The following is a 21,429-nucleotide window of genomic DNA, read 5'->3' as shown; positions in this document are numbered from 1 at the left end:
GATTATTTATGTCTCAACGACGCATTTCTTTCCAGTACCTTCTTGGACCTTGCAGTTTGCTCTCATCTTTCTCATCAGGTTTTTTGGTGGCTGTGACCTTCTCGGCGCTGTCCAGGAGGGCGCTCAGAGCCACTCGCCGAAAAACATTTCCGTGTGCCTCCTTGATGAACTGCACCAGCTGGCGGATGTCGCAATACAGGCCCTGTCAAGGAGGAGGAGAGCATCATCAACCAATTTCATCATTTTTTTTTTTTTTTTATATTGAATGGTCCATATTTTTCCAAAATCAAATACACTTATTTTTAAAAATGTGTGTTACCAGGAAAAAAAACAAAACAAGAAACAGACCAATCAAAAATGCCTTCACATGTTAATTATGCATAACTCAATTTCATTTTGATGCAGTGAGGAGTAAAACTCAAGCACCCACCAGATTCTCGGGACTGTGAAGCTCATGCGTTGTGGAGGCGCAGCGTGTGATCAGCGACTTGAACATGCAACCCACCACCACCGCCTCCATGTTCTGCGCCAGGGACTTGTTGTCTCCCGTGGTGAAATTATTCCCAAAGCCTGCCTTGTCTGGAGAAAAAAAAACAAAAACAAAAAAAAAAACGAGTGGAAAAGACCATGGATCACACAGGGGTGGTTTAGTCAGCAGAACAAGACAGAAAACGATTATTGCGTACAACAAGTTGGGATAATAGGGGGGCAAAACAAACGGGTCTGTACAGCATATGGGAGGGGGAGGGGGGGAGCAAACTGAAAAGGATTCTGGGTAAGGAAAGAAGTAATACATGCAAGTGACTAAGGCCTGCTCTTGAACGAATCATTCTCTTGACGTAAAAAATAGTGATTTTTAAATTTAGACTTGCAGGCGAGATTTGTCACTTTAGGACAGAGTGAGAGGGGCAGCGATGGAAGCAGGTTCTGCTCAGGTGGCTTTATCACAGCGTTAAAAAATTAATGCTCTATTGATTATATGTGTATCTACCGATGTTTCGTTTTTTCGCCCTCCTGGACCTCTCACCTGCACTGCCGTACTCTGCAAGAGAAAAGAGGCGGGGCACAGGTTGTGATTGACATCAGGCCAGCACAGACATGTACGTGGTGTTAGGAAAAAGACCTCCTCAGAGAGGTCAACCCAGGGAACACACACGCAAAATTAACACACACACGTACAAGGATTTCATCATCAAAACACTCATCAGTTCGCTCACTTGCCAAAACATTTCTTTCAATTTTGTAGGATGTCGTCAAGCAGAGATAAAAACGATTGGCAGATTGGACGGAGATGCGATGAGCAAAGCTTTGGATTGGCAAGTGTACGAAAATGAATGAGCAAGGAAGGAAGGAGGGAGGGAGGAAAGGACTGAAGGAAGGATGCAGCAGGTGGTGGAGGCGGGCGGAGAGAAGCAGGACGACTGCGGAAGACGGGCACAAGCAGCGAGAGAAACCGAAAAAGCACTGAAAGGCAAAACAGTCAAGATTCGTCAAACACGTCTTCTTCAAAAATACGACACTTGATGGGTCCCTGCATAATCCAGAGTATAATTTGCGGTAATAGTACACGATTGATAAATAAAAATATAAATAAAGCCTTTTAAAACCATTTTGATGGTCTTGATTATTTTATTCTATTAATTTTTCTTTTATAAACTCCATCACAACACCCCAAAAAATACTACACTTAATTATTGATACAATAAAATCAATAAACTGAAATAAATAAATATAGCATGCCTTTTAAAACCATTTTGATGGTCTTAATTATTTTATTCTATTAATCTTTCTTTTATAAACTCCATCACAACACCCAAAAAAATACTACACTTAATTATTGATACAATAAAATCAATAAACTGAAATAAATAAATATAGCATGCCTTTTAAAACCATTTTAATGGTCTTAATTATTTTATTCTATTATTTTATTCTATTAATTTTTCCTTTATAAACTCCATCACAACACCCAAAAAAATACTACACTTAATTATTGATACAATAAAATTAATAAACTGAAAGAAATAAATATAGCATGCATTTTAAAACCATTTTGATGCTCTTAATTATTTTAATTATAATAAATGTTGTTGTTTTTTTAAACTCCATCTGAAGTAACGCCAAAATAAAAACGATTCAATTAAAACGTATTACACAAAAGTAACATAAAACTGCCCCTAAATAAATGTTTCATAGGCACTTATTCTTTCACAGACCACTAGAGGAAGTTTGCACGCCAAACTTTGAAAATCATCGGTCTAATAAATATCCAGATGCCCTGTTTTTAACGTTTTACTGCTCATCTTGACTTCAAGTAACGTTCAATTTTGCAGCAATCAAAAACCGATATATATATAAAAAAAAAGAAATAACGAGTGAGTGACTGACTGAAAGGAAGTGGTCCACCTGCCTCTCTCAAACGCTCATACTACTCACTGTCGGTGATAGGCTCCATGCAGAAGCCCAGCAGAGCATGAAGGAAATCCACAATGTTATTCAGAGAGTCTTTGTTGACGTAGTCGCGCATCGTCTGGCGAAACTGCAGCTTGTCCAGCTTGTAAAGGTTGGTCAGGCAGCTTTGGGCCTGACAGGACAGAGTTAAAAAAATATGATGGTAAAATTATTTTGGATATATTTTGCCGGCTTGTTAGAAGAAGCACGACCCTGACCTGCATCCTCAGGCGATCTCCTGAAAGGCCACGGTGTCCCTCGCCACATCCGTAAGCACAGCCCAGAGATTTGACGATTTTGATGAGCATGGAAAGGGCCAGTCGATGAGTGCTGAGGCAAGAGCTCTCTTCCTGTTCATCACGAGAAGTATGTATAAGGATGTATACATTTAAAAAATAATAATTGGGTATGTGGAGGTGAATCAGCAGCCATTTCGGAGAGCAGTCAAGATTGCGTGGATGCAGAGTAGTAGTATGGCCACACGGTGGCAGTGTGCCATCTACCAACTCGTTTTGTAAGAGAGGCGAGTGGATTGTGTATCCATGGCAACAACAGACAGTTAGTGGGTCAGTGAGTTCACTTTTTAACATTTTGGAGTTGTAGGGACTTCCAGTAGATTATAAAAAATAAAAATAAATCATAGAAGGTATGTACTGAAAATATATTGTCCCTTCAACTCATGCCAAACCAATGTGCCAGGAGAGCGTAGCTGAGATGATTTCCAATTTGAAACTGCATTCCCACCAAATTCAAACTAACCTTTTTGTCATTGTCCTTGTTATTCTTCACATCATCCTTGCTCCCTTGCCCACTTCCTCCACCGCTACCCCCTCCGCCTCCGCTGCCACCATCTCCGCCGCCTCCTCCTCCTCCCCCGCCACCTCCTCCTCCCAGACTGGGGCCAACTGTGTCCTTGGCTCGCACCTCCTCGTTCTCCTTGTTGTCGGGCTTGGACAGCTTTTTGCCCATCCCAGGCACCACGCCCAGCTGCAGCAGGCAGTCGATAATGTTGAGTGCCACATCGCAGATTCTGGAGCTGATGTCATGGCTGAGGACAGCGTAGAGGGCACGCAGCACAGCCTGGCACAAAAAAGGAACAGGTCACAAGGGCTCCTCGCGAAAATTTTTTTCCATATTTTTGCGACTCACTGTGAGGTCTAACATTCCGTTTTTCAGCACAAAATTATTGGTGCCCTCAATGTTGTCGCCTTCTTCCTGGCACGAGTAGTTGATGCAAGAATCAGTTAGGCTGCGGGGAAGGTTGGCGCAGGCCAGCGGCTCCACGGGCATCTCCGGGACCACCACGGGGTTGCAGAGCCGCTTCATGTGCTCGGTGAAGAAGTCGGCGTAGCCCACATTGAAGGACGCCACGGTTGTGTTGAACGCGGCCATGGTGATGGTGGAGATCTGGGAGCGAACTGTCGGTACAAGAAGACCATTTTCCTCACAATTGAATCCAAAGTTCTGATTTCCGATGCCACACGAGGTCCTCACCTTCTTTGACGGTGTTGTCGCTGTGGCTGTTTGAGTGGTCGGGCATGTCTCGGAGAAGCGAGTGGTGGGAATGCGAGTGCTTGGCGCTCAGGCTGTCGGCATCGGCGGCTGTGTCCGTGCTGCCGCGCCGTGTGAATTTACCTGTGACAGAAAGGGATAAAAAAAAAAAAAAAAGAAAAGAACAAATGTTACTGTCATGTAAAAAAAACAAAAGTCCGTTATCGTTTTAATTAGAGCTCTAAGCAAACCCATTATGGTGGCCTGCCAGCCGCCCCGGTCCAGAGTACGCCGATCATCGCCCAGGCCAGAGAAGCTCCCGAAGGAGAAGGTGCTCCGAGTGGGTGAGACGTCGAGGTGGTCCTCGTGGAGCAGGAAGGGGACGCCCATGCGACGCTGGCGCTTCTTCCCTGTGTGATGGAAAGGGATGGACCCCTTCCTCTCACGATCCTCACGCCGGTTCTTAAACTGAAAAAAAAATTCACTTTCCCACTAAGAACCACTCTTTAGTGCTTTTGATTAAAAAAAAAGTGTTTATCGGACCTTCTTAAAGATGTTCATGCCAAGGTCGGATGAAAGGTCGGGTACAGCTTGACGACGGAGGTTGGTGAGGGAAACTTTTGTGAAAGTCTCAGTGCTCAAAGATTTGCCCTCCTCATTGCATTTCAGACTCATGTCCTGCCAAGGGTTAAAAATATGAAACGTGGTACAGAGTGTGTGTGTGTGTGTGTGTGTGTCATTTGTTGTTGAGTCTGTTACCTGAGTTTTGTGAGTATTGACCAGCGAAGGAGTAGCAGCCACCATGGAGCTGCTCCTCGGGCGTGGCAGAGGAGCCACCAGAGGTTCCGGGACACGTTCGGGCCTCTCTTCCAGAATCTGTCTCAGCCGTTGGCGGTAGTACATCAATGCCCAGTGCACCCCCTCCTCCGTCCAGTGGGGTTGCAGGAGGCAGCGCAGTACCGCAACATCAAAGTAGGTGGCATAGCGGGCGCGCTGAGACAGGGATGGGGGAACGCCGGCTGGTGCTGACGTCCTGGAAAGAAAGCAATCAGAGATGAATTCTGCAGTTGACTGGGCCACAAAAACGTCATAAAAGTACATCTTGACAAGATGCGTTGCTACTTTATGGTCATTATTTATTTCGATTTGTCTTCACGGGGCACATAAAATGATGCGGCGGGCCGTATCTGGCCCCCGGGCCTTGGGTTTGACACCTATGCATTAGAGAAAAGTGGAACATAAAAGCCAGCCCCCCCCTCCGGCATCATTGGTTCAGCCTACGTGAGTCCATTGTTAATAAGACGAGATGAAGGTCAGCAGCTGCAAGGCGTATCGAGCGTCGCCGGGCTAACATATCGATACCACGAGGGCGAGATGGACGACGGCGTTTCATCTTGTCAGCCGCAATGGACGAAACGCTCGATAGCGACATGAATCACTTTGGCGGCGGACGGCAGAAGGAGGTTGCGTCATGTTTCACCCTCGATCTGGGTTGCCATGGATACAGGTTATCAACACCCACCCCGCGGGCCTACTTTAGACACTCGCGGACAAGGGAAAGCAGCCTGCGGTTGCCATGGAAACTGCATCGGCAGTGCGAGGGGTGTGTGGCGCTGCGGGATGACTAAGCTGTATTAATCACAGGAGAGGAAATGTGGCCGCTTAAGTGAACATGGTTGACAAGTTGATTGTGTTTTGGGGGTGTAAAATGATTGTGAGGTCAATTCAATTCAAAATTTGCCCTTCAAAAGCGTTCTCATTTTCACGCTCCTATACCAGTATCAGCTGTCCTCTTGTGGCCGTTTGATGATAAAGCTGACAGATGCCCAATAAGATTAAAGTGATTTTTTTATATGAATAGAAATAGAAAAATATAATTGAAAAGTTTCAAGCAATTTTAAAGAAAACTGCGACATATAAGTCTTACTTTTAAATTATCGGTCATTGTTGAAATTTGATCAAAAGTACCAGTGGTATCGGTACTTGGTATCGGTCGGTATCTGTGACTACTCAAAATCCGAGTTCGGTCTGAAAAAAATTAAAAAAAAATTAAAAATCCTCACCAACTTGATCACACATTGCTCTTTTGCATCTGATATTAAAATCAACAGAATGTCTTACTTTAGAAAGATCTGTCATTGTTCTCTGGGGAAATTTGATCAAGAATACCAGTGGTATCGGTACTTGGTATCGGTCGATATCTGTGACTACTCAAAACCCGAGTTCTCATATTGGTATCGGTCTGAAAAAATAAATAAAATAAAAATAAATAAATAAACAAACAAACAAACACAAATAAATAAATAAATAAATAAATAAATAAATAAATAAATAAATAAATAAATAAATAAATAAATAAATATCCTCACTTTGTCAAAATAACCCAACTTGATCACACGGGTTGCATTGCTCTTTTGCATCAAAATTAAAATCAACACAATGTCAGAATTATATATTTTTTTTCTGTTGTTTACTTGTATGTATATTGTGTCCTATGTCTTGTCACCGCGGGATAGTGGGAACGTAATTTCAATTTCTTTGTATCTTGGCATGTGAAGAAATTGACAATAAAGCAGACTTTGACTTTGAAATCAGATATCATTAGATGCACAGACTGAGCCCAAAGTCTGGCAAGGGAGCGTGCATATTGCCAGACTTGCTGCGGGCAGCCCGAAGCAAGCCAGGCAGGCCAGGCAACACTGCCAGCCGGTTACTTCAGCATAATTACCTCGCTTTTGCGGGCAAATACTGAGGCCATGCGACACGAGAAGACAGCGCCGCTCGGAGCGACAACATTAGCGCAGCTTTCCGTGCGGCCCGGCGGGCCGAGCCGTGCGCTTCGCAGACATTTCTACGAGGCTAAATGCTCAGTCACCAGCGAGATGATGACACCGGCTCGGGGGTCGTCGCGGGTCGCCGCTGTTCCCGGAGCAAATCGCTCATCCTGACAACGTCCGTGTTGGGAAATATAAGGAACATGCTTTTATTGGATGGATTAACAACGCAATGGTGGAAGCGGCGAAAAAAAGAAAAGGACAGATTCATGGCGATGGAGATGAATTAGAAATTAAATACGAGGCCGTGTTCAATTATTGAGACGTTCGTTCACCGATAATGGAGATTTGTTGTGATGCCATTTCAATTGCAGAGGTCTTAATTTGATTCAAAGCTGTGATTTTTTAGACAATTATTGACTCTTGAAAATTTGAAAAAAAATGTTAATTTGGGGTCTTGACTTAAATTCCTGTGTGAGGCATCTTTTTTTTTTTTCACTCACTTCTTCTTGGACGGTCCTTTGACCGGTGGGGGTTGCTGAGAGGGTCCGCCTTTTTCCACAGAGTTACCACGGCGACAGCTATGCTCTCCTGCGGCTGGGGAGGAGGAAGAATCGGAATGGCCAGCCTCACAAACCACCTGGAAGCCCTGCGGAAGGAAGGAAGGAGCAGGAAGGCTGAGCTCAAGAGACAAGATTAAAGACCCCGAATGTTCCGACCCCGGGCTAACCACATTATTGCTCCCGGATGCTGGGGGCTAATCAACGTCAGCATCTCCACTACACAGTCCAAATGACATTTACCCATATTTTTACAATATACACTCATTTTTTTTAAAACATCTTATATTATATTGATTAATGCCAAGGCAGTTTGAAAGACACACGTCTATAATCATCAATTGACATTAGCTTTAATTAGAAGATGCTATTATTAATATGGTTAATGGAGTTTTCCCATAATGATGAAACAGATATGGAATTTTGTAAATCTGTGCAAGTGGTGACATTTTCTAGCAACCTGTTTTTTTTCTGGTATTTTTTTCAAAGTTGGGAAATAATCCATTTAAATCATGAGGTATTCAAATCCAAGATGTTCTAACCACTTTTGCTGTTTTTCGAAATCTTTTTGTTTTGACAAACAAATGGCGAGGGAAATAAAATAAAATTTTTAAAATAGCGACGGTGCGTCAAATCTCAATTGTTAGTTGAATAAAGTCAAACTTATCATAATGTGCTAATTCCAAAAGTAAATGTGAAGTGATGGAGTGAAATTGTTTCTTTCCTGAAAAGAAAAATATAACAAACCAAATAATAAAAATGAACCATAACAAAAAGAAAGCCCAGAAATTAAAAAATAAATCAATAAAGTTGCCTAACGATGTTGAGTCATTAAATCATTTTAAAACTCATCTTAAAACAGTTTTTTTTTTTTTTTGGCTTTCAACTCAGCATGTTGTTGTACTTTCAGTTTTTTGTTATTCATATTACCTGTTTTAATATGTCAGACTATGATTATATTTAATGCTATTTAATGCTGTAAAAATAAGCAAGGTAGCCTTTGCCCTTTTGAAGCCTCCTTGAAAGTTTTGCAAGCACTCACCATGGGAGCAGGATTTCCAGATCCACTGGGGCTGCACTGGTTGATGACTGGGGACTTTCGCTTTGCTGCAGAAGCAAATGAAACAAAAATAAATCCAAATCTTTCTTTCATCTCCAGATCCGAAAGATGGCTTCCACTCACCTGTTATGATGTTTCGGATCGGTTTGATCAGTGCGGTGAAGGCGGGAATATCAGGCTGACGGTGCTCCCACATTGGCTGCCAAATAATGAGACCGCTGACCAGGCGGAAGGTCAAGTCGGACTCCTGCAACAAGACTTGAGTTTTCAATGAGCCCATTCGGGAAGAATGTCAGTGTGTCAAATGACCTTGATCCGGTGGATGAGCGGCGCAAAGAGGAACACAAACAGCTCCACGGTGGCCATGCTTTTGTGGAACAACTTGGTGCGAGCGTGTTCGTCCTCCTCCAGCAGGGAGCTGCCGTGCTGAGGGCCCGACCCCCCGAAGGCGGAGCTGGAGCAAGATCCGGGCGCTCCTGGAGAGGAGCCCTGGTTTCCCACGGCTTGCAGGAAGGCGCCGCCGCCACCGCCGCTGCCACCTGCAGACCAACCGTGACCCAGGCTGGGCTCGTGGTTGCATTCCTGGGCGGCATCCAACAGCATCCAGTGAAGCGTGTGGAGCAGCTTGGTCTCGGCCACGCCCAGTTTGTCCTGATGTCCTGCCAGAGGTCAAAAGACAACTGTTGATGTTGCCACCATTTTACATACGTGTCGGGATCAAATATTTCACTAGCATCTTCTCAGCCCGAGAACATATTTCTTACCCAATTTGTTCCTATTGGACAGTAAGATGGAAGTACAATGGAGAACGTGCGGCAGGGCAGCCTGGACCAGCTCCCAGCGGGAGATGCTTTGGATGGCCTCGGACAGGTCCGGTGACAAGCCGTGCAGCTTATTCTCCACCAAGACACGCTCAAAGGACTGGAGAGGCAGCCAGAGAGGAACAGAAGACACACATAAGACACCGACCAAAAGCCTCTTTCTTGGTCTCAAGCGAGATGAGGCCCATGGGGGAGACAGTGGAAGCTCTGTGTCCATCCCAGGGGATCTGGCCAGGCATCATTATGGATATGAGTTCTGCCTCCTGGGTAATAGGAGGCAGGGAGCGGACAAAACTAATTTGCTAAATGCAAAATGAAGAGTGCACTTGATTTGAAGGTGAATTAAAGCAAAAAGAGATTATCTGCTTATTGCTCATATGGCAATATTAAAAATGACTTACCACGCAAGATGCTTCATATTTTTTACCCAGTTTAGGACGCAGAAACGCGCTGAAAGGAGACGAGAGAGAGAAAAAAAACAATGTTTAAATGTACGCATTACAGCTATTTTCATTCGCCAATGTCGGTGTTCATTTCCAGCTGTGACATCACCGGTACCGTTCTCCATTGAAAACATATTTTGATGTAGAACCTTCCACCAAACGGATCCTTTTAAGCAGAACGACGACAAACACCTGTTATGAGTCGGGGCTAACCTGGTTTGCCGCCACAGGAAGGTCTGGATGGGGAACGGGATTCCTTTCCCGCACTCCGGCTCGTTATCATCCAAGCTTTTTCTTTTCACCATGTTGCCCGGTCCTCGCCGCCTGTCCGGCCTGTCCTACCGCCTGCGTACGACCACCGGTTGGCGGCGGCTGGCTCAGGTGAGCGGCGAGCTTCTCTCACGACATGATTGGATTCGTGCTGCGTAAAATGGCTGCAAGTGTCCGTCACCGTGCGGAGGGAGGGAGGGGAGGGGGGGAGGTGGAGGTGGAGAGAGAGAGATTGAGGAAGGGGAGGGGGAGGAGCGGAGGGGGTCGGATGAGATTTTAGAACCGCCCATCAACAGCGACAGCGAAAAGGTCACTGAAAGTCGATCAACGCGCGTGCACGCGGCGAAGAAGACGCATCTGTACACTGGCGTAGCTAGAAGGGGGGGCCGGGGCAGTGCCTCCCCCCTCAAAAAAAAAAAAAAATGCGCCACAACATTATGATCATATGCGCAATAAAGAGATGAATCAAAAGTAATGTTTTTTTTTAAAAGTCTATTAGAGAATTGATATTTAGGTTTTACCATGTGAACCGAAAATATTATGTACGGCTCTCAGACTACGATCAACATAATTAGTATCAATAAAGATAACAACTATCGTTAATCTACACTCTTATGACATCATCTCAACATTTTATATAGCACTTTTCACATCAATTTCAACATCTGATAAACCATAAGCTATCTGTGAAGTATTTTTAGTCTTCTTTATTTCCCTTGTCATTGTTTTCCACATGAGCATTTACCCATGACAACATTGCAAACATGTTTTTTTTTTTTTTTTTTTTTTAAATACACATCCACAGGTGGAGATCAACACTGGAGGGCAGATAACAGACATCGGGGCGGGGGGGACATTCACAACAGTGAGCGGAGAACACACAAGAACAGTTTGGAAATTATTACACGTCTTCCATGCACTCTTCAGTTTTGGACTGCTTCAATCACATCCACGCTCTCTTAAACGGAATGTTTGGATACAAAACATTTCATTTTCCCTTTTTCTCTGTAGTGGAGTAAAAGCCCCGCAAGCTAGTATGAGAAGCCTTTTGACCTTTTGCATACTCAACGACCTTTAAAAAGCAGAGAAACAAGAATTCATTTGCAGGAAATAAAAATCAATGTATTTAAGGAACGCAGCCACAGCCAACGTACAAAACTACCGTGAAATATAAAAAACACATACGCCACAAACTTCCCAACAGGTCACCATCGCACATCATAAAAGCAAATCTTTTTACTTTCAATGCTGCATTTCTTCAAACCGACATGCTCATCAGACTCTCCGATATGAAGCTAGTAGTTCCTTTTGTCACAGTTTCAAACAGTTTTCTAAGTTGCTGTAAATTGAGTTTACTTTAAGAGTGGTCCTCATGCAAGAGCAATGCGGCGATGCTTTAAAAAAAAAAAAAACTCGCTGTACAATCTTATAGCAGACACGCTCTCTTCAAATGACATCAAAGTCCAACGAAGGAAGAAAACGGTAACTTGTGTGAGGAGTGGATGGAGAGTAATTGGAGGATTCTCTTTTGAAATGCCTCTGGAAAGAAGATCCGTTGAGGTGGAGGGTCTGGAGAGGACCATGGAGGGATGATCCAAAACGAGCAGCTCATAAGCCCTGCTTGGCCAGCGCGGCCGTAACATCTTGGGCCAGTGTGGCGAGCTGTGGCGAATCCAGTTGGTTGATGCTGCCGTCGGAGGACAAGTGAGGCGAGGTGCCACCCAAGCCCAGCCCGGGGGAGTGGGTGACAACGATTTCCGCACCGTGGTCCACCCGGGCTTTGGCGGTCTCACGGAAGCTCAGCTTGTGGCTCTCGATCTGATGATGACATTGCGAGCGTTCAGAACGAAAAAGGAAAAGTTGAAAAGACTCCCAACGTTAAATAAAAGTTGAGTTAAATTTATTCGACTTTTTCTGTCCACTCCCAAACTTTGTTGCATTTTCCATTAACTATTAAAATCTGCCAATTATTTTTAAGATTTTAAATCACAGGTGTCAAAGTCAAGGCCCGGGGGCCAGATACGTTTTATGTGGCCCGCGAAGAAAAATTGGGTGTCATTACTAGAATTGCAAATTAATAATATCTTTTTTTTTTTTTTTTTTTTTTTTTAAATATTTGACCACTTTTAACTCATCTGATTTGAAAACAAGTTGTCAGTTTGTTTTGTAGCTTTTACTGTATATAATATATTATTTATATATTTATTTGGGTTGACAGTCATAATGGCTCTCCGAAAGAAGCTGACGACAATGCGGCCCGCGAAAAAAATGAATTTGACACCCTTGCTTGAATTTAATTAACAAAATCAACAAAAAAATGTTATTTTGACACACACAGGTCAATTAAAAGCAACATTTTACCATCACGTTCCCGCCACCCGGCATGTGGCTGGCGTTGTCCATTGAGCCGATCTTGGGTTGAGCTTTGTCTTTAAAGTCCAGCTTGACATTCTCAATCCGAACGTTGCCTCCGCCTAAACAAAAACGACAGAATGAGGACGGACAAAAGCGGTTCCGATCTTATCCATTTGGATCATGTGGTTCTTTCTACCTGGCCTGTAGCGGATGTTGGACATGGAGCCGCATTTGGAAGTGATGTGGCTCAAGTCGATTTTGTTGCTCTGGATTTGGACCTGTAAGAAGCAGTGGCGTGTCCGTGTCATTCTGTGTTTACAGCGTGGGAAAGTGCGGCAGTATGATACGGGATGATCTCCGAATAAGCACGGGGGTGGCACGACATGCATGCGGATAAATTCAGATTAATTTGTACTCAACTGAGACAAGAGGTGGCGATGCCAGCGCGTGAAAGCGCTAAATGAAAATGAAGCTGTGTTGCTTTGTTTATACTTAAAAGAATTTATGTACATTTTGTATTGTACAGACTGAAAATATGTTTAAAAAAATATGAATGAAAAAAAAAGTAGCATTAAATATATAAATATAATATATATTAAATATTATAATATAGTATTGGAAAATAAAGCTGAGGCGCTTTGTTTATATTTACAAGAATTTATGTACATTTTGTATTGTACAAACTGAAAATCTGTTTAAAAAAATATGAATGAAAAATAACCATGTAGCATTAAATGTATAAATATAATATATATTAAATATTATGATATATTATATAATATATATATATATATATATATATATATATATATATATATATATATATATATATATATATATATATATATATTAGTGATGTATAAACATCTTTTTTACACTTACACTATATATATTATACTATAATATATATAAAATAATACATATAATACATATACATTATATATATATATACAAACATAATATATAAATATTAATATATATATTATCTATATAATATATAATATATATAATAATATATATTTATATTTAATACATTTATACATATACATTTCTACATATATTTATACACCTCTAATTCCAAAACAGCTTGATGACGACCGTTTATTTTTAACTTTTTGTTGTCACGTCAACTCACATTTCCTCCGCCCGGGGTGTGCTGGAGTTTGTTCAGGGAGCCACATTTAGCCTGCACGTGGCTAAAGTCCAGTTTAACGCTCGGAATCATGACCTGGCAATGACAAGGTACTTGTTTTTGATTTTTATGCAGACAAGCGGCAGAGAGAAGGGCCACCCAAGTGGTATGGGTTGGGCTTCCGGAGAAGCTCCTCCCCCCCCCTGGAAACTATTTTTTAAATCCTCAGAGTTAAACCACACTTGTTTGAACGCAGCATTTTAAAAAAGCAGCCTGCTCATGGAGCAACCCACGGCGGGATTACAGGGTCATGGAAGGACCCGGAATAAAAGGAGAGAAAGAAGAGAGCAAGAAAAGATAGAGCCGTACATACATTGCCTCCTTTGGGCGTGTGCTTCAGATTATCCTTGGAGCCGCACTTTGATTGAACATGACTGAAGTCCACCTTCTCGTTTAAAATTTGCACCTAGATCAAAAAGAAATAATAGGAAAAAAAAAATCTATGTGTGCCTCAATGTCAAATGTGCAATGATTGATCAATGTGTTTTAACATTTATTTTTAATATGTATTTAGTGTTTCATTTTTGGTTATACCTCATCAATAAAATACTCTACATGAAGCAATTAGCAAAAAAAAAAGAGAAAAAATGTAATAATAAATAAAAATAATGTAGAGACGAGAAGTTTGAAAGTTAGAATGAGGCTCAAAGGAGGGACAAGAGTAGTGGACTGGAAAGGACTGCAGCGTTTCGGATTCCAGACGCACACTAATATTTAATATTCAGCCAGAAGAGAAGAAGACGTAATCATTTCTAGTTATGATTTTTTTTCTAAATATGAAAACAGCACTATTACCTGTCCACCCTTGGGTTGATGTTTAAGGTTGGCGGTGGATCCAATTTTGGACTTGACATTCTTGAGGTCAGGCAAGGGCTGGTTGAGAACCTTCAACTGCCGCTGGGCTGAAGACGGCGACTTGGGCGGGGTGCGGATGATGGCGACCTTCTTCTCCTGGAGAACGCTGAAGGACTTGGGCGTGTGGCTTCCGGGGGTGCGCGAACCGGGCGTGCGGGCGTAACTAGGGGGTGTGCCGGGCGTAACCGCAGAGGATCCGGGGGTCGAAGTGCCGCTACGAGCTGACCAGGAACGTCCAGAGTCCGTGCCTGTCATGGAAGGAACGAGATGATGATGATTACGTAATAACATAAGATAACATCTGAAGTTATGATGGAGCTGCCAACCTAACAGTCAACAAAAAAAAATTGTTAGACAATGAAAAGAAGGTTGCCATGATGCTAAAAGGAGCACTACCTGCCATACTAGGGCCCCTCCCAGACCTGCTGTCACCCTTGACCTCGGTGTTGATGGCTAAAGGAGGAAGAAAGGCGGAGGTGTGGAATGGGTAAATATGGTGAGTGATAAATGATTATTTGATTAATAAAATAGAAAAATCAATTAGTTGTCAATTGATTAATTGTGACCATTTTTGTCTTTCCTTAACTCCAGCAGTCCATCACCTTTAAAAAGGTTCAGATTTATTTACAAAGTTTTAGTAAATTGAAACAAAATCATCATTATATTTGTAGGTAAATTTAAAAAGTAAAATATGCGCCTTAGCTCAATAAAGCCTTCAAAACACTGGCAAAGCTTACAGGTTGGCCTGGAGGGGGTGCTGTTGTCCTCTTGTTCAGACGCAGGAAGGTGGCGGGTCAGTGATTTGGACGGCCTGGGGAGCGATGACCTTTTCTCTGGACTACGGTATGTTCTCTCCTGAACGCAAAACAAAAGTTGACAATCATATTGCAGGTCTACTTATTTTCAGACACTTTCTTTTTTTTCCCCATTCGCTACCTGTATGTTTTTCTGAGGGGCAGTGCGGGAGCATGCCAAGGTGGGCGGGGCCTCACTAAGCACCGCCTCCACCTGGGGGCTCCGTTTAAGGCTACATGCGGAGTCAGGCCGCGGGGATTGCTGGCTCTGCATTGCCATTTTTAACAGAACGGGCCGCGTTGGGCTCTGGGTGGCGGCCACCAAGATGGAGAGAAGCATGGAAGACGGATGGTGACATAGCAGACAGACAGATGAAGACATTATGACATGATGAAGTACAGTGATCCCTCGCTACTTCGCGTTTCGTTTATCGCGGCTTCACTACATCGCGGATTTTTTCCCGAAATTAAAAAAACATTTACAAGTCAAAATAAAACTTCTAAATTGAGGAAATATGTGTCTAGGACAATGTAGTGTTGCTCCAAATGTTCGTTTATATTCCTTTAGAAGTCCGTTTTAGCGTGTTAGCCTCTTTCCGCTAACTCGTTAGCCTGCCCAGTACTTCTTGTTGGTGACCGTACTTCGCGGATTTCACTTATCGCGGGTGGTTTTTGGAACCAATTATACGCGATAAACGAGGGATTACTGTATGCCTATTTATGGGTTTTATATCATGGATTTGATTGAATTTTTGAAAACATTTTGTACCTTCTTTCAGACCACACTTTAAATATCTCTTTAGATCTAGCTAGCTAGCTAGCTAGCTTGCTGTATCCCAATGACAAAATAGCACTTTGGCTCCCAAAGGTCAATGTGTCAAATTTAAAATACTATCCAAAGTCATGGGTCACAAAAAATTTAATCATTTTAACTTCCCTGATGATGCACAAGACAAAACAGGCTCAGTAAAAAAGTGAATGAATGACATGCACACAAACTTTTATACTTACAGATGTTCTCTGCCGAGACAGATGCAAGGACAAAGGCTGGCATGCAAGACACAATGCGAGATACAAATGCAACCATGCAGAAATAAAACAGAAATAAAAAAATAAAAAGTGTTTTCATGCAATACACGAAGCAAAAAGGTTGGTGGCTAACTTACAGTGGGTCTCTCCCTGGACTGGTGGACACTTAAGGGCTGAGAGCTTTCTACACCTGCGAAGAAAAACATTTTTTTTTTCATCATCAACGTCAAACAGCAAAGAGAGTCGCTTGGGAGTGGAGGGATTCAAATATTATATTGACTTGTCCCTTTATAAAGATTAAATGCAAAGTGATGGATCAGCAGGATCATCCAGGTCAGTCTTTTTCCACAAGCAAAACATCACATTGTCCCGACAAAAATATATGAAAACAACATACTTAAATATGAAGCAGAACTGGAGCGCTTGTGGAGGTTCCAAAAAAAAAAAAAAAATGTTTGTGATGAAAATGAGCAGCACATGATGTTGCCAGCCACACTGCAACAGCTTAAAGTCTTTAAAAAAAAAAAAAAAAAGCCACCAATAGAGAGAGAGCATTCCGGAATATTCCCACGACCTAAATTGTGTTTATACACATTGTTTAGGCTTCGTGGTGGGAAGTTCTTTTGAAACAACGGTGCGCTCTCTCTATCCACGGTGCCAAATATTGGTGTTCACCTGCGGCTTTGCGTCTGTGAAGCAGAGCTGGCCGAGGATGTTTGACCACAGCTTTGGCTAGACTTTTTCGAGCCTGGAAGGCTGAGACCTTATTCTGGTCCGCCCTGCGTATGATGGCGACTAGCAAAGAGGGAGAAACAAAATTAACCACATCGTCAAACTCACATTGGTCGTCGCCGATACAAAACGAATCAAGGGGGGGGGGGGGGGGGGGATTTGTAACCTTTTTTCTTCTTCATCTCCTCTTTTGGACGAAAGCCGAGACCTTTGCGGAGAACTTTATTTCCTCTGCCCGGGAACCGTTTAGTGGGCGTGTCCACCCCGAGTATGCCGAGGGTGACGTTCTGGGTCGGCGGGAAAGTTCTGATTTGTTTTGTCGTGATAGTTTTGTCATCATCTGCAGTGGAGAGGCATCAAAAAGGAACCAGTTCTCCACACTGCTAGCTTTTCAGATATCCCATATACAGTGGAACCTCTCAGGCCAAACTCAACCAGTATCTTGGAGACTTTTTGTCGCACAAGAACTTGACAGCCATCAAATATATCTTGCATATTCAAAATCAATAGTTGAGGTTCTCAGATGGAAGGTGGTGAGTAATTCGGACATCCGCCAGCCAAGAAGTTCTGAAGATCCGGGTTTGAATCTGGGCTTTGGTTTTATGGTGGGAAATATTCTCCTTGAGCTTGTTTGTATCGATACATTGCAATTAATATCTAAAAAAAAAAAAAAAAATTGTACAAAAGGTCGTCTTTTGACCTTTGAGATTCCACTGTATGTCGTAAAATATTCATTCTGGGTACCTTTTGAATCAATCCAGCTACTGTCTGTGTCACAGATGGAGACATCTGCTGGAGCTTCATCAATAGAAGCTTGACTGGGGTCTTCTATCTTTTGACTTATCTCCATGGATGACTGCATACCAGTCTTCTCCTCTTTTATTTCAGTTGCATCATCTTGATTGTCATCATCAGAACATACGGAGGGGCTGCAAAAATGGCTCTTCGCTTGCCCGACACGGTTATTTTCCTGGATCACCTGACCCACTTGTGGCTCCTTCTGATCCACTTTGGAGAGCTCAGGCTCATCAACATCACATCTGAGGTCTTCAACAACCTCTCGGTCATCCTCTTCTTCCACTTGAGGTATAATTATGACTGGAGAAGGAAATTGTGGCTTTGGTGAGCCTTCCTGGAAGTAGAGTGCACTCGTTCCATCAGAGGGCTTTTGGGCTTCAGGGATCTCATCCTTTCCTTTTGTTTCTGACCTTGCAGGTGTTCTGGGATCACCGAGCAACTTCTTGCAATCTTGTTTCTGTCTCTCACGCTCAGTTTCTGGAGATGTAAAGATGAAGGAAGTGTCTGGTGGAATAGGAGAGGCTTCTCTTGAAGGGTCTTTTTCAATGTCCACTTCAGGAATTGTTGGTATCTTCATGTCACCAGGTAGAGCGTTCCCCAAAGGAAACTCAGTCAGTCTGTCTTTTGGACCAATTTTTGGGATTCTGAGGCGATCTGGTTTCATTCCACTGGTCACAGCTTTTTCCAGTATCTTTGCCCGTGAAGGTGATTTTTGCGATATTCCAAGATTAGATCCTTTATTATCGATTGTTTGATCTCCAAGGTTGTTGACTTGAAAATCCATCAAAGGGTAAGAAGAGTCCTCAGGAGAAGGCATGGGGGCAGAATATTCGTTAAAGACCTCCCCTTGTTGGTCTTCACCCATCATTTGCTCTCCAAGGGTGAGTTTGGATAAAAATCTTCCAGGGACAGGACACAAGTGTTCAGAAGACATTCTTGATTTCCGTCCCTCTGCTTCATCTTCGCTCTCTTCAGACGTGGTGAGAAACTTAAAGGTTTTTGAGTCCGAGCCCGTATCAGCTTTTACCTCTGCACCGGATTGCGAAATTACTTGGATTGCTCCGACGGTTTCCTCTCGTGCCTCCTTTTCTTCGAGTCGGGCTGTAAGTTGGGGAGGACACTGTACGACTTTTGTGTGCAGTCATGTCAACTCGAAGCAGCAGCAGCCACAAAAAGCTGGGCAACCACAGCCAAGCCGAGACCTTGAGCACACAGAAGCTCTCCATTGTCACAGCAGCTAATGAAATGAAGCCATGACTTGCATGATGACAAAAAAAGAAAAGGCGTGGTCAAATTATTCAATTCCTATTGCAATGCAAGTTTTTTGACCAAAAAAAAGTAATTAAACTTTTTTTTTTCTCCCCATTGTGCGTTCTTACAGAGGAACATTTTGTTTCATGTTCAGGTTTGCAACACCAAATCTAAAAAAATGCTAAATGCTAATTGCAATGTAGCTGGCAACACACAAAGGTCAAGCAACACGTGGTCGATTCCGACAACAGTTTCCGTGAAAAGCAAAGGCAACTGCGGAAAAGCAGAAAATCATAAAGATGGACGAGCTGCAACGAAGCTGCAGGGAAGCAAGAAATTATTTGGGATGTGCTTTTTTTTTTTTCTTCCCAATCACACACATGCGCTCAGTCCCACGCTCAGAAAGGAGGAGTCACCCCTTTGCACGTGGCCCCCGACAAACCTTGTTCTGAAGGACTGTGTTCCCTGTGACGACTTCCTCCATTTTGCAGCTCAGGTGTCTGAGCTTGCTCGCGGCCCCAAACCTGCGCATCGGCTAGCAAATCTTTCTGCTCTAAGTCGCCCGCTTGCCCGTATGTCACTTCCTCCTCCTGGCAAACGGCAACTTCCTCCTGCTCATCCTCATCCTGTTGTTGCTCCTCCGCAGAGAAAGCACTGACAGGTTCGAATTTATCTTCTCAAACAAGGGAGGGAGGTGGGTGAGACATGGAGGGAATTGGGGTTACAGGGGGTCACAAGACATTTGGATCTAGAATGGAGACACATGTGATGTAAACAAACCAACGACGAGTGGATACGGAGAAAATCTGGCCAAGGAGAGTGGCGTCTTTGTGTAGAATGTTGAAATTAAATTAAATTAAATGTCATTTTTCCAGCACAGTGGACTAGTGGTTAAAGTTGGAGGTTTGAGCATCTCTTCTGTGGAGTTAGCATATTAGTATCTCTCTGTACTTTGGTTTTCTGCAACATTCAAAAACACGCGAATACTTTTAAATTGTCCTTAGCTGTGATTGGTTCTTTCTTTATATTGTATCTGCCCTGTGATTGGCTGCCAATGTCAGCTCAAGTCACACTATGTGGGACTATTATTATTATATATCATTATTTATTATTATCTATTATTATTTATCATTATTATTATTATTATTATTATCATCATTATTATTATCATTATTATTATTTTTGTTACTATTATTATGAAAAAAATCTTTTTTTTTGTTGGTTTTTCATTTGTTTTTCTTCTTATGTGCACTCAAACTATGATTACAAATATCGTGATGCTGATATGATGTTTTGCATAAATGTCCGGTGCATTCAGATTTATTCCTTCCACTTCAATTTTATTTTTACGCTTTTAGATTCATCATTTGTTGTGTGTTGTCGGTCGCAACGGGCAAAAACTACCGATGCGGTTTAACTAACGGATTTGGGTGATTGCATGCGACATAAAAATGGTCGGGAAAACGTGTTACTTTGTCCTGGAGACAATTGTGAAGCTGACTCACGAGATGACCTGTGAGTGTAAACATCTCGGCTTTGACACGGTGCAGACGCTCAAAGGTAAACGGGACGACCGGTCGTGTCTGACATCATCTGACGCTCGGGTTTACTCTGGCCACCATTCGCGTAGCCTAAAAAGTGTGCATTGGGTATACCTTGTGCCGCCGGCCCAATCTGTTGAGCGGATGGAGAGGGAGGAGGGGAGGGAGGCAAATTGGCTGAGTCATCCACTGTGGAGGGAGAAAGAGACACACACACTGACGAGACATGGGCGGGAGGAAGTCCATGACAAGGCTGAGCCATTCTCTCCTTTTCGGGTGACGTTAGTGATAGCACCACACACGTAGACATAGACTTCTCGTGGAAGATTCCAGCACCTTCGTACCTGTTGCGTTAGGATGCGCAGCCGCCCCGCCGTGGAATCCGTTCTCATGGTAGGCCGAGTAGCCGTTCTGGCCGTTCTCTTGGCCGTTGGAGGCCCAATGCTCGTCTGGCTGCCGACTGTCTGCCATGCCTTGACTTGCTTGCCTGCTGGGGATGGGCCACCTGCAAATAGATGGATTGAGTCTTCCTCTCTTGTCTCTTCTCATCGAGACTTTGAAAGAACAGATGAACTTGACTTAAGCTCCACGGCTGTTTTTAACGCTTAGCAAATAAAGGCAACATGGTGCATTGGAGCAGACAAAACAAACAAGCAGACCTTTCGTGTCCTCTCATTACTGAATACTGATAAGGAGGGTTGTTGTTATGGCAACCGGAGCAGCAGACGAGTGAGATTGTGGAGCCGAAGCCAATTGCCTGACGATACAATCCTGCCATCTAAAGTGCAACACATGGCCAATTTTGATCTCGTTGTCACAGCAACAATATCGAATATTCTAACAAAGGTGATTTTTTTTTTTTTTGCATAGCAACAGCATGACCGTGACCCAATAGGCAAATCAAGGACAATAAGCAGCATAATATTTCCTTTCATAACAAAATTCTTAACAAGATCGTTCCCACTGCAATAAAAAGATGCCTTCATTGTCATTCTATATTACAGGAAAAATG

At 43.0% G+C, this 21,429-nt stretch overlaps 2 protein-coding genes and 1 long non-coding RNA gene across 29 annotated transcripts in view; all 3 read right to left on the bottom strand.

The window, feature by feature from the left end:
• LOC125987679 (protein unc-80 homolog) overlaps window positions 1-10,082 on the bottom strand; it is a 29,782-nt gene extending 19,700 nt beyond the window's left edge. For 9 of the 18 annotated variants that reach the window (XM_049751989.1, XM_049751991.1, XM_049751992.1 and 6 more), the window contains exons 1-18: window positions 9,814-10,081; window positions 9,559-9,607; window positions 9,101-9,257; window positions 8,646-8,995; window positions 8,460-8,583; window positions 8,319-8,383; window positions 7,220-7,365; window positions 4,702-4,975; window positions 4,486-4,620; window positions 4,194-4,410; window positions 3,946-4,086; window positions 3,601-3,869; window positions 3,211-3,531; window positions 2,670-2,801; window positions 2,437-2,584; window positions 992-1,042; window positions 431-579; window positions 39-202 (exon numbers count right to left, since the gene is read on the bottom strand). In XM_049751989.1, coding sequence (XP_049607946.1) covers window positions 39-202; window positions 431-579; window positions 992-1,042; window positions 2,437-2,584; window positions 2,670-2,801; window positions 3,211-3,531; window positions 3,601-3,869; window positions 3,946-4,086; window positions 4,194-4,410; window positions 4,486-4,620; window positions 4,702-4,975; window positions 7,220-7,365; window positions 8,319-8,383; window positions 8,460-8,583; window positions 8,646-8,995; window positions 9,101-9,257; window positions 9,559-9,607; window positions 9,814-9,905 — 2,984 coding nt within the window. In that variant the 5' untranslated portion in view covers window positions 9,906-10,081. Of the gene's footprint in view, window positions 1-38; window positions 203-430; window positions 580-991; window positions 1,043-2,436; window positions 2,585-2,669; window positions 2,802-3,210; window positions 3,532-3,600; window positions 3,870-3,945; window positions 4,087-4,193; window positions 4,411-4,485; window positions 4,621-4,701; window positions 4,976-7,219; window positions 7,366-8,318; window positions 8,384-8,459; window positions 8,584-8,645; window positions 8,996-9,100; window positions 9,258-9,558; window positions 9,608-9,813 lie in introns of all 18 variants that reach the window. The other 9 variants (XM_049751995.2, XM_049752001.2, XM_049752005.2 and 6 more) reach the window with 3 other exon arrangements.
• Window positions 10,083-10,562: 480 nt separating this feature from the next.
• Window positions 10,563-19,312, bottom strand: LOC125987680 (microtubule-associated protein tau). 10 transcript variants are annotated; one of them, XM_049752007.1, is made up of 14 exons: window positions 17,572-19,312; window positions 16,994-17,167; window positions 16,771-16,890; window positions 16,233-16,285; window positions 16,078-16,113; window positions 15,209-15,373; window positions 15,010-15,127; window positions 14,669-14,725; window positions 14,213-14,520; window positions 13,731-13,823; window positions 13,361-13,453; window positions 12,422-12,503; window positions 12,232-12,344; window positions 10,563-11,688 (listed from the first exon to the last, which is right to left on the bottom strand). In XM_049752007.1, the coding sequence occupies exons 1-14, from the start codon at window positions 18,557-18,559 to the stop codon at window positions 11,479-11,481; spliced, it is 2,610 nt and encodes an 869-aa protein (XP_049607964.1). In that variant the 5' UTR covers window positions 18,560-19,312; the 3' UTR covers window positions 10,563-11,478. The 10 variants fall into 10 exon arrangements, with proteins under 10 accessions (XP_049607964.1, XP_068504700.1, XP_049607967.1 ...); XM_068648599.1 differs by lacking the exon at window positions 13,361-13,453; XM_049752010.1 differs by lacking the exon at window positions 13,731-13,823.
• Window positions 19,313-20,177: 865 nt separating this feature from the next.
• Window positions 20,178-20,844, bottom strand: LOC137839593 (uncharacterized). The gene is made up of 2 exons (XR_011085584.1): window positions 20,762-20,844; window positions 20,178-20,606 (listed from the first exon to the last, which is right to left on the bottom strand). It is a non-coding gene; the product is annotated as an uncharacterized lncRNA (long non-coding RNA).
• Window positions 20,845-21,429: the final 585 nt, after the last annotated feature.

The sequence above is a fragment of the Syngnathus scovelli genome, chromosome 2 (assembly GCF_024217435.2).
Source record: "Syngnathus scovelli strain Florida chromosome 2, RoL_Ssco_1.2, whole genome shotgun sequence".
Classification (NCBI taxonomy): domain Eukaryota; kingdom Metazoa; phylum Chordata; class Actinopteri; order Syngnathiformes; family Syngnathidae; genus Syngnathus; species Syngnathus scovelli.
This window is presented reverse-complemented; position numbering and strand designations above follow the sequence as displayed.